The sequence below is a fragment of the Pseudoliparis swirei genome, chromosome 17 (genome assembly GCF_029220125.1).
Source record: "Pseudoliparis swirei isolate HS2019 ecotype Mariana Trench chromosome 17, NWPU_hadal_v1, whole genome shotgun sequence".
NCBI classification, from domain to species: Eukaryota; Metazoa; Chordata; class Actinopteri; order Perciformes; family Liparidae; genus Pseudoliparis; species Pseudoliparis swirei.
The window spans coordinates 9510050-9522312 of record NC_079404.1 but is presented as its reverse complement, the minus strand read 5'-3'; the positions used below and the strand labels follow the sequence as shown (position 1 = coordinate 9522312).

The window sequence follows — 12263 nt, the reverse complement described above, 5'->3', positions numbered from 1 at the left end:
TTTAGGTGTGTATAGCCACTATGTCAACGGCTTAACGACCTGTTTCGTAATGAGCATAACCTTCCGAGGATGATCCTATTCTGAAGAGATCCAGTCTTTTGAGTTTGTATGGATAAGTAAACAATCCCCCCCCCCTTTTTTTGGGGCGGATTTAACACACATATTTAAGTTAAGATCATACTCGCGCAATTCACCAGATATAGCTGACTGTGGTAAACTTTTCCTTGACAGCAACATGGAGATGTAAAGAGAAAAATACACACATGTTTGGGAGTATCTCGGTGGGAGGGATTCCTGCTGCAGGAAACAGTTCGGTGGCGTGCAGAGCTCAGAGGCGGAACTCTTCGAGGACGCAGATCGTGAGACGGGAGCGCATCTCTGTGTCGGACACCTGATGAGCATCCTTCAAACTCCTCAAACAAGGAGACAGAGCTGCCCAAAAGATACTAGTTTGGGGTATTTTACAGACGCACCAAATCTTGGAGAACACCAACAGGGAACAGCATCACTGTGTTATTGCTGGAGATGGCACTGTCCTTTCGACGCAGGTGTTTGCTGTTGCTGTGTTTGACAGCCATCCAGAGTGGCAATGCTGCCGTTCAGGTAAGAGCAATCTACTGTACCTCAAATGCAGGAACTACGAAGAGCTGCCGGCTGGGCAACTTGTTTCTATAAGGTGTGTTTGGACATATGGTTCCTTAATCAAATCTCCAAATATGACTACATACACTGTGTTTGGGAAGTGTTTATGAATTTGGTCAAAATGTATCTATTTTAATATCTTGATCCTATATTATCCATACAAAAATGTCCCTTCCCCCTCCCTCTCATCTAATAATATTGTGTTTTATTCTGTTAAACTTCTTTTTCCAGCTTATTATGATTGTGGTTAGTGATCTCAGTCTACAGTTTTTTTACTGGAAAGATTGCACGACACTTTTTGCTTTTACCTAAAACGTCCCGTGGAGCATCCGGATATGAGTCCTCTCATGTCTTGTCTGCTGGTGGCATTTCCCCTTTGCCTGAAGGGGAAAGGAGCAGAGCATGGTTTTAACTACTGCACAAGTCCAAACTATGTGCACATTGAATTTTTATGTATTGAAGCTAGTGTTTTTTGTGCACGTCCCTCCAAATGCAAGTGCAGGAATGTAAGGTATGCTTCACAGAGAAATCGTTCCAATGAGCATGTTATTAATAAACCCTCCTGAAAGGATTAGAGGCACTTTTTTTTGAGGAACGTCGTAATGGCTTGACAAGTTTTTCAACTCAAGTAACTGCTAGTGGCACCCGTGCGATTTTAAGTTTGCTCATTCAGGATTCTCCAATGTGCCTTCATTCCTACCCCCATGCAAAATATTCAGAAGAACATCATTTTGGACTTAGGTCACATTGACATCTGCCAAACAGCTTTTGTCCAGCTGTGTCTGCCACTAGAGTTGTGATATCAAGTGGAAAGGAGAGAAGAAGAGAGATGCTGGGCCTAGAATATCTCACATGCGAGTGTAATGAGGCTTGATGGAAAATAGAGCTCAATAGAGAGCAAAAAGAGTTTAAAAAGGAATCATGGTGACCGCATCATGCAAATTGTTAAAAAAAACATGTTACATCATTTATCCTAATATCAATGTAAACTCTTTGTGACCAGAACAACCATAAGATGGGTTTAGTTTGAATTACACCACAGCGGCACACTTGTGTTTATTCACAGATCATATTCAGTACTTGATTCCTGTGCTCGTTTTCTTAATTCTGCTCATAGTACTCGTACTTTATCCACAGACGTGCATGGACAAGCACCAGGTGGTCGGGGTGCTTCGTCAAATGGAGAAGTTTCTGAAAGGCCAGGAGATGCGATTTACAGAGGGCCTCAGGATCATGAAGTCAAAGCTGGCCACTCTCCAGAATTCTGTCTCCAAGTTACCTCAAGCTGACCAGTCAGCTGGTGAGTCATAAGCAGATAACAGCACATACCGCCACCTTAGTCATCATACTCCTCATTCAATTCATATTTACATCTGTGCTTTACTGAAAGGGAATCCTAATCTCCATCAACATGCTCTAGAGTAGTTGATAATTATTAAATGCAACGGACTCCCTTGTCACACAGGTTGAGGTTGGGCAGAGCTATGCAGGGATGCCCAGTGCATATCTCTTCATAATGATACAACTATCCTATATGTATGATTTAGTGTTTTACATTCTGTTACATTCGGCCCTTTCACAATCACATATGTCATGGATTTTGATAAAGATATTTAGGAGTACTTGTATCTAATTTGGTGAATTGATGTGTGGTGTTTATATTTATAGGAGTTATACACTTCTAAAAGCTCTTATTATTTTACGCATTTATTTTCACAAAGAGTTTACAAAATGTGTGGATGTGCAATTAATAATCCGTAAAGTTCCACATGCATGATACGGCTAAATTTTGGAAATCCAGTGAATGCTTATTCACATGTCATAAAGGCAACATAATATTCCCAAGTATATAATGTACAACATTTCGGGTACATTTAATTGTTTGAAGTTCATCTTCAAACAGATTTCTTGTTAGTAGAGAGCCAGATATCGCTTCTTTTATTATGGGATTACATATTCATCCAACAGCGCAAAGTCATCTCAGTTACAGAGCTGGGTACCTGACAGGGGAAGTGGATCTGTGGAATTGTGTTGTTTGGCAGTAGACACTGAGGCCAATTTGTTAGTGATGGACCGGTGCAGTCCATAACTCTGGAAGTACTTGGCAAGACAGCAGGAAGCAGATATTTTTCATTTATACCAGTAAAGGCTCAACAAAATGAAAGTACAGAAGTGAAATTACTGCACCACAAGCGTTAAATGTTCAGGATAACAATTCAGAAATACACATTGAAATAAAAAGTGAATAGATTATTGATTCAGAAACATTTGGAATAAATGCATAGGTCAAATAATGTAGACTATAATCTGAATCAACATGCCCTATATTGTTCTTGCCTATTCTCCAGTATATGCTTTCCTTTCATCTTCAAGTGAGTGGTGGTTTTCCCTCATAGGAAACATGTTCTCTGACTGGCATGAGGCCCACATTCTCAAAAAAGTCAAAAGCCTAATCCATTCACAAAGTTGTGTAATGTAATTACGTTCTATATTATACAAACCTTAAACTTTCCGGAGCATGCAAAATAGCATAACATTTGGCTGCTGGTGAAATTGTGACTCATAAAAATGGCCGGCGATGTACTGGTTGGACTGTAAACGAGGCATTTGAACTGTCGTCTCCTCTGCGCTGCCCAGTGACACGTGCAGATCCCCAGGCAGGGAATGCCAGAGGATGTCGGGAGGTTTACTCCACATGTAACCAGCTTCCTCTCGTGCTCTCTCTCTCTCTCTCTCTCTCTCACACATACAGCTCCCTCCACCTGCCCCACGCTGGAAGCCCCTGCTCACGGAACCAGGTTTGGCTCAAAATATTTTGTTGGACATGAGGTCCATTTCACTTGTTCCCAGGGCTTCCATCTTGTCGGTCCTGCCACTCGCGTCTGCCGGGTCAATGGCACCTGGACCGGCATCGGTGTCATCTGTAAAGGTGAGCAAGACGCACAGAATTCCACGCCCATCGCTCTGCCACAGAGCCTGTTTTCTTTTTTTAACTATGTGTGAGACCAGTGTTGCATTCGATTGAGGTGAGGAATGCAGACTCACTTCAGCTGCTGTATGCTTTCATCACAGGATGCGGAGCTTTTCACCCCCATGACTTTCTCCACATACATACACACAGCCACTACTTTTCTGATTCAGTGGAATGTTTTTGGCCAGGAAGTGCCATGTCTGTGCATTTCTCACTGCTGGAGCAGAGATCCCCACACCAGTTTATGGCTGAAAGAGACAGCAGCCCAGAAGCCAAACTGAGCTCCTCACACACACACAGATAACAGGCAAAGAAAAGAGGCATTCTTTAGCGTGGCTGGAGCTCCTCGGCGTACTGAATGAAGCCCTCGTTAAAATGGCATTAAATGTCTCTGAACACAGAAAAACACCTGTACTGCATTCCACTGTGGGGTGCCTTTCCCTCCAGGTTTCCACTCCTCATGAACAGCAGTGGTTGGGCAACTGTAAGAAACCCCACCTCTCTTGCTCATGTTTCCCTGGTTCTTTGACAGTAGTCCCACGAGACGGGGTTAGGTCCAGACATTATACCCAGACCATGGTCTGATAGCACAGAAGTATGTTAAGCATGCTATTGATTGCCCGGTCAGCCTGTGCCGGTGTAACTCTACCAAAAATTCCAAGTAGCGCACTCAGTTGAACATGTGCATACGTTTATTGACATTCGTGCACTGCACAGTATGATCCCTGTTTGTGTGTTTCAGCTTGGCATAAGAGGTATACATTTAGTCATGCTTAAAGAGCAGTATTGACAGAGTGTGAACACTTTAAAGTTAAGAAGAGTTTAAAAATATCTAGCAGAGTGAAGTGGGCTTTTTCATGTTATGGTCCTGTGGTGGCCCCTGGGGAAGCCAAATAAACATGAAAGGGGTTGGTTGTCATCCAGTATACTGTGGGCTCAGAGAGCAGAGGCTGCTTCATGACATCAACAACTACACAACTCAAAGAGCTGACTGCAGAAACAAAGAGCAGAATATATGTTTCTTATCCAGTTTGTTACCCTTTGTTGTTGTTGTGCGTTTTGCAGGACTTCTGTATTGAGTGGCCACACTTACTATATAGGATTATAATAATAATCTATTTAATGTATATAGCAAGACACTTTACATGTTACATGCATTCACCATGGAGAAATTCAGGGTTAAGTGTCTTGCTCAAGGACACATCGACTAGGGCGGGGATTTAACCGCCAATCCCCTGATTGGAAGACGAACCTGCTAACCACTGACCCACAGTTGTCCATCTTTGTGGCCACTGTTTGATGATTAGTCAATCTATATGCCACAACAAAGACACTAAGACTTAACATTGGGGGGTAAATGAATAGATCTGCACTTTAAAGTAGCCACAGAGATGTCTTCAGTATGTATTCATAGCGTAGTATGTCACCCAGCTCTTTTTGAATCCCACTATTTGAATTTCCAGATGCTACTGTACTCATAGATACCAATTTTGCACTTGTTCAGGAGATGAAATGCATTTGAAGAAATATAAATGAAGTTTGCATGAAATTAATAAGTATAATTGCTGTTAACCTGAGAATCTTTCAGGTACTTCTCAACTGTTTGTTTTGCAGAGAGGTGAACCCCTCACATTTTAAAATGCTTCTTATGTGTTTCACAAAGCTAAAGTTATGAGAAAAACACATGTCCAGAGACGATCACCAACAATTTGACCATGAAAGCACAAGATGGATTTTAATGACTCCTCCCCATTTGATTTGATTAAAATACTACTTTTCCACAAATGGAACAAATACAAGGTGTTCGAAATGTACTGTTGACACACTGTGCCCATAATGACAGTACCAGTTCTCATTTTAAGCAACAGTTATTAAACTGGGTGGACACTTATTGCCACTCTTTGAATAGATGGTAGACGAGAAGGGCTGACAGAGGTTCTTTATTTTTTTGTTGCCCTTTTTTTTTCTTTGAGGACCTAATCTTATCATCATTTTCTGCTATGTGATAAATTGGGCTGCAGAGGATTTCTGCCGATCATTGTGTTAAATTATTTCATGTATTTTATTCTGAAGCCCTTGTATTTATTATTGTATAAAAGGTGATAGAAGCACACTGGTTGTTAAGATACCACTAGATACACTTATGTTTGGAGACAAGTGTATCCTTCTGCCTGAAGAACTAGACAAGATCCTTCAGCCTGAGGCCAAGATTTCAAACTGTTTTCACAGATTACAACTGTGACAACAAACAGTGTCAAAGGGAGCATCAAGATTGATAAACAAAATAAAACATCATCTCAAAAATAGATATCTCAGAAGGAAGAAGCTGCAAGTTTAGAACAAAATTGACAACAATGATTATTCTGTCCCACCCCGACAGATGTAGCAGAGTGTGAAAGTAATCCCTGCCAAAATGGAGGTACCTGTGTGGAAGGTGTTAACCAGTACAAATGCACCTGCTCCCAGAACTGGAGTGGCTCTCGCTGTCAGCATCAAACCCAGACAGGTCAGTACCACACATGTCTGAGACTCTTTGTTAAGTTGGTATGTTCTTGTCAGTCAAGACTGAGATCTACTAATGTACATGTTTACAATTTTTTCTTCTCGAGATTAAATGTACAGATCTTCAACTTTCCTATGTTCTCTCCCAACACAGCCCCACCTGAGTGGAGTGTTATGAATGATCCAGCGTTCAGCCGGAGACCTCGCTGTGCCCAAGTGAACAGAGCCCAACACTGCAGCTGTGATGCAGGCTTTCACATGAGTGGCACCTCCGACAACAGTATCTGTCAGGGTGAGCTGCAAGTTATGTGTTCCTTAAAAGATCCCTGTGTGTCCAGAGATGAGGCTCAGGTGCAGAGAAAACAAGGCTGGACTCCAGGTTTAAATAGAAACACAAACTATCTTTACTCGAGGAAAAAGGTTTTAACAAAGGAACACTGGGAAAACTGAGAGGAATAGACCGTAATAAGTGACACTCATAAAGACACTACTAGCGACATTAGCAAATACAGACAACAAACCAACAGGAGACAAGGGGAAGACTGGCTCAATATATAGGGGGGGGAGGGGGACAGGTGTACGACATGAGACAATCAGGGAGACATAGGAGTGGCTGAGGGCAGGTGAAGGGAATGAAACAATCAAGGAGACAGAGGGGTGACTGAGGACAGGTGAAGGGAATGAAACAATCAAGGAGACAGAGGAGTGGCTGAGGACAGGTGAAGGGAATGAAACAATCAAAGAGACAGAGGAGTGGCTGATGACAGGTGAAGGGAATGAAACAATCAAAGAGACAGAGGAGTGGCTGAGGGCAGGTGAAGGGAATGATCAATAAAGGAGACAGAGGAGTGTCTGAGGACAGGTGAAGGGAATGAAACAATCAAGACACACTAGGGAAACGCACAGAAGGAAACAATCAGGGACAGGAAGTTCAGGGAAACCGAGGGCACGAGAGACAGGGACTTCAAAATAAGACAGGAAACAAGACACAAAAACTCTGGATCATGACACTGTGGGCGAAGTGTCCTTTCTCCTCCTCACAGGGCAGCAAGGTCAGCTACAGAGCAGTTCCCTGAAGCTGGTTGCTCAATGACCTCTCTTTAGGGACTTTGCTGCTGAAAAGATCCCAGAGTAACCAAATTGTTACAAATGAGAGAAATCTGAGGGACCAGTCTGTGACAAATAAAATAATCCTCTTGAGAGGTCTCAAACTGGTTAGCATCCATTCAGGTCACAGTTCAGTTGCTTTTAAGATGTAACTGGTTGAGTAACATTTCGGAATGAGTGTTTTCATGTCGTTAAATGTGTTGATGCCACAATGCTGATGGACCTCAAGACTGACACTAACCTGAGGGACAGAAACAACATATTGTGGTTTCTTGGTGTGTGTTGTAAACTATATAAGGCATATCATTACCCAACGGGTGCCTCCTAGTTATACTTGTAGGTGCACAATGGCCATGTGATACATGTTTACGCAGTGGCGGGCCGTGGGCCTGGGGCCTGGGCCTTCAGTGAGGTCCTACACAGTCCCACCCGAATTAATCCACCTCTTATTACTATCATTATGATGCCATGGCTCTAGACCAGGGCTGCTCAATACGTCGATCGCGGCGTAGTATTGGTAGATCGCATGACATTAAAAAAAATTGGCCCGCCCCCGTCATTTTCTCTATAGCACGTCTGTTCATTTATTAAACTAAACAGCCGTCTGATGTTGATCGTATCTACACAACAGCATGTCATTTCTCTCGGCTCTCTGTCTCGCGCGCTGCAGAATGCGCGCATCGGGACGGAGAAAAAGAAGAAGAAAAAAGTCACTTGCACTCGTTTGTTCACTAAACAGGGCATTGTCGCACCCAAAGCAGATTTCAAGTATATGCTCGACCAAATCGACATCTTCTCCTCCTTCCGCCATTGTGGGTTGAAAAAACAGCTTTGTAGTCCGCGAATTAATTCCTTTATCAAATTCAGTTTCCTAGTTCTGAGGTTTTGCATCTACCTGCCCATAGGACCCGCCTCTCAATATTGGTAATCCAATCAAAGACGTGCAGCACTCCGCCTGCTCGCTGCTCCTGTGCGGTTCCGGGGCCTTCTCGAAGGCCTAGAGGAGCCAACTCTAAAGCTGATTGGTTGACACAACATTGTCATTCCCATTCACTTGAAGCTACCAGCGCCCGCAATGTTGATTCTGAAGGCCTAAGGGCAGATTTTAGCCCCTGGCAACACACGATGGCTGAATATGATTGGATAAAAGATCTAACATAAAGACCAGCCCTCCAAATCTCAACCTGGCGCTGGCAGCAGCGCAACCAAGAGGAACGCTATGAAATTAAGAGAATAACTCTTACTCTGGGAAATAATTGAATACATATTTGTGGGAAAATATATTTAGAAAAAAATATATATTCTGATGATGTTTAGGCCAGCAGAGAAGGCCTTGCTGGCCCTGACGGCCCGCCACTGTGTTTACGACATGCATTTCTGTGTCCGTTTCCCATCAGATGTAAACGAGTGTGAAGTGTACCGGCTCGACAAAGGAGGGAAGCTTTGCATCCATGAGTGTGTGAATGTCCCGGGCTCGTACCTCTGCTCTTGCCCCGGTGGCTACAAGTTGCTCCCAGACGGGCGGAACTGTGAGGGTGAGTGACAAGAGGGAACAGAGGACAAAGGCTCATTCACGGAGCCCGAGCTGCAGATCTGGCTGGGTATGTAGCTCCAGAGAGGAATACCTGCGTCTTATAGAGAGGAGCCTTTAGTTTCTGCAGAGGTGTCTGTCGGCCCTAGACCTCGTTACCACTTTCATTTGCACCCCTGACGCTGACATGGCTTGCCAGTGGAATGAGTGACTTCATCCTTTCCTCGCAGAAGGGATCTTTAGGACATGAGACTAATCTGAAAACCCAAATAAACAATCACAGCGCAGCACCCCCTGCTCAGACTGCGGTAACCAGGGAGTCAGTCTGGCAAGTCTCTTTACACCCTTCTCATTCTTACATGCCTCTGCTGTTTTGTCTTCCAGATGTGGACGAATGTTTAAGCCAGCAGCACAACTGTAGCCGAGGGACAACTTGTATCAACACGGGGGGAGGCTTTCAGTGCGTCAACCCAGAGTGTCCCCGTTCTCATGGCAACATCAGCTACGTGAAGACATCTCCCTTGTAAGTGGATAGACCCCAATGTGACCCCGTTGCCATCGGTTTTGCCAGTGAAAAGCTTTCGGTAAAAGTAAACCAGGATCACATCTTCCTCGTGCCAGTCGGGAAATTATCATCAACTTTCAAATGACCACGTGAATGTAAAATCAAAACCGACTGTGAGACACTAATTGGCTCCTGGTGGACATTTTGTCTTGGACTAGCAAGAAAAGCAGAAAAACGGATCGTTGCTGTGTTCAGGTGTGCAGGTAGTCCATGAAGTGAACCGGTTAGAGCAGGGCTATTCAACTTCAGTAGCAAGTGGGCCGAATAAGAAAATCACGGGGGGTGTGAGGGCCGCACAGGGGGGGGGGGGGTGCTAGTGAGAGTCGCGCGCGAGCCGAGAAGGATTGTTGACGGGGGAGGGGGGGGGGGGGGGGAGTGAAACTCGATGGCTCTGGGTTAGATGTCTCAATGTATAAAAGAGGCGTGTCCGTCAGTTTTATTTTTTCTTACCAAGCTATAGTGATTTGCAGGCAGTCTTGCGGGCCAGAGTTAAACTCAAACGGGCCGCATGCGGCCCGCAGGCCGCTAGTTGAATAGGCCTGGGTTAGAGGGTTGTAGAATACATCTATTGACTGCCATTGATGAGGAGTACTTTAGCAAAGTGTTACAGCCTTGGAGCTCTCAAGATGAGGTATTCAGGTTTCATGCAACTTGGACAGAGTTTTGGCCATATTGTTAATCGTAAAAATAACATTAAACTTGCCATGGTAACTGCTGAAATCTGGCTTTGCAGCAGTACAACTAACTGCCAAGTTAACCAAACTTTTTTGGAAGAGAAATTAAAGGCTTCAGATGAAAGAATTCCAACAACTGTTATAGATATCCGCTAGTTTACCAACTAAGCTCCTGGTTCTACTTTGACCTGCTGTAATTGCTGCATTAGAAGTTGTTGTTGTTACAGTGATGCTCACAGATCTTACTTTAATGACAATACAACACAATAGATGTGGTTAATGCTGCATCACAGTGGAGCAAATCATTGGTGACAGGATATGGATGATCAACAGAACTTTACTGCATGACATTTGTTTTAATTTTCTTTAAAACCATGTAGAACATCTGTGTCCTGGCCAAATATTTGGAGATATTTCAACTTCCATCTCCATATTTGCCTAGTCATCAGCAAGCTGCCTCATTAAAGAGCTTAAAACAAAGCTCTGTTTGCTTCTACTGAACCATCAATGTGGCGAAATACTGCTCCACTGCCAGCGCAGGGGATAAATAAATGTTTGGGAAAACACTTGTAACAAGGGAGAGAGCGTGGAGTCGAGACTGGCAGTAGCCGCGTCCCCATTTCATAACGCGAGGCAGGTTTTCAGATTGTCGTGCATACAGATGGAATTTTGGAAGTTCTGCAAAGAAAAAATTATCCCAGCTTTCTAAGATCCAACACTTCAAGGCCCATGACCTCATATGTTCTGTATGCATGTGTGTCACTTCTCTTTAGTCACAAAGAGGCACTTATGAACACGACGACGTCATTGTTTTCTCAGTGACTAAATGGCTGCGCTACATCACAACTGCCAAATGGAGAACATGTACCATTTTGCCCTGTAGTGCCCCGTGCTTAATATTTGCTGCCTTTCTGTCCGCCAGTCAGTGTGAGAGAAACCCTTGCCCCATGGACAGCAGATCCTGCCACCTTGCTCCCAAGACCGTGTCCTTCCACTACCTGTCTCTGACCTCCAACATGCAGACTCCTGCAACGCTTTTCCGCATGGCAACCGCCGCCGCCCCGGGGCGCACCGGGCCGGACAGCCTGCGCTTTGGCATCGTGGGCGGAAACTCCCGAGGCATCTTTATCATGCAGCGTTCAGACCGGCAGACTGGGGAGCTGATACTGGTCCAGCAGCTGCGCGGGCCGCAGGAGATCAGCGTTGATGTGGACATGTCCGAGTACAGCGACCGCACCTTTCAGGCCAAGCATGTGGCCCAGGTTAACGTTCTGGTTTCACCGTACAACTTCTGAGAGCGAAGGAGAGCGACTATAGAGACGGACGGGGGGAAAGGAGCAAAGAAGAGTGTACTGGTCCTGTTTCTTCTTCCAATATCAGAAATTAATTTGCCTGAGTAGCTGGTCCCAGGTTAGCATTTGTTCAGGAGCCAAATTACCAAAAGAGTGAGAGAGTGCCAATATTATAATATAACAGTTATATTATGAATAATAATGTATGGCAAAACACATCATATGCCTCTTAAAGTCAATATGAGCTTTGACTGATGTTTGACTGAGTGTGTTTGAATGTATAACAACTAGCTAAGCATGAGCATCCATGGGTTGGGAGGGCTGCAGAACTGTGTTTGCCATTGCTTTATGCTTCTGTCTTTGTTGTCCATCATAGATCATGTCTGTAGCTCAGGGTCCGATGCACTGCCCTCGCCTTGTTGATGATGAATCCCTATAAGACATTAGTGCTCCTGAGGCTCTAATTTATTGGAAATATTAGTGCTCGCCACGTTTATCTTTCATCATTTACTGTATATTGTTGTTGTTTTTTGTACTAGCTTGCCTCGGTTAAGCACCATCCATTATACTAAAGGTGTTTTTTAAATGTTTTTAAACAGTAGATGCAGTCGTGTACCAGAGCATATTTCCTCTATTACTCATATTCTGTATGTTACCCAGAAATCATTATATTCGGATCAACGTTGATTTGGCAAGCTTGCAAATGCACTACACAATTCATCTGGAATTTTAAATGTCTCTACATAGCTAAAATAAAGTGGGTCTAACATTTCAGTATTTGTTCAAACTAGCTCTCTTGACGGTGAGCAGCGGGCTATGCGATGTCATGTGGCTGTGCTTTTTCATTCTACAGTATTCTACCAATAGGAGTGAGTTTTCAAACCAACGCATAATTGATGAATGAACGCTGGACGGCTCTCAAAGGTTCTCTGACTGGATGGATGAAACGTTAGAGGAAGAATGTGTGTTTTATAATGTT

The 12263-nt window shown here is 43.9% G+C and overlaps 1 protein-coding gene across 1 annotated transcript; it reads left to right on the top strand.

Moving 5' to 3' along the window:
• The first annotated feature begins 332 nt into the window (after positions 1-332).
• Positions 333-12058, top strand: LOC130206937 (fibulin-7). Its single transcript, XM_056435226.1, has 8 exons — positions 333-603; positions 1780-1942; positions 3395-3571; positions 5994-6119; positions 6270-6407; positions 8620-8757; positions 9138-9276; positions 10915-12058. The coding sequence occupies exons 1-8, from the start codon at positions 526-528 to the stop codon at positions 11285-11287; spliced, it is 1332 nt and encodes a 443-aa protein (XP_056291201.1). The 5' UTR covers positions 333-525; the 3' UTR covers positions 11288-12058.
• Positions 12059-12263: the final 205 nt, after the last annotated feature.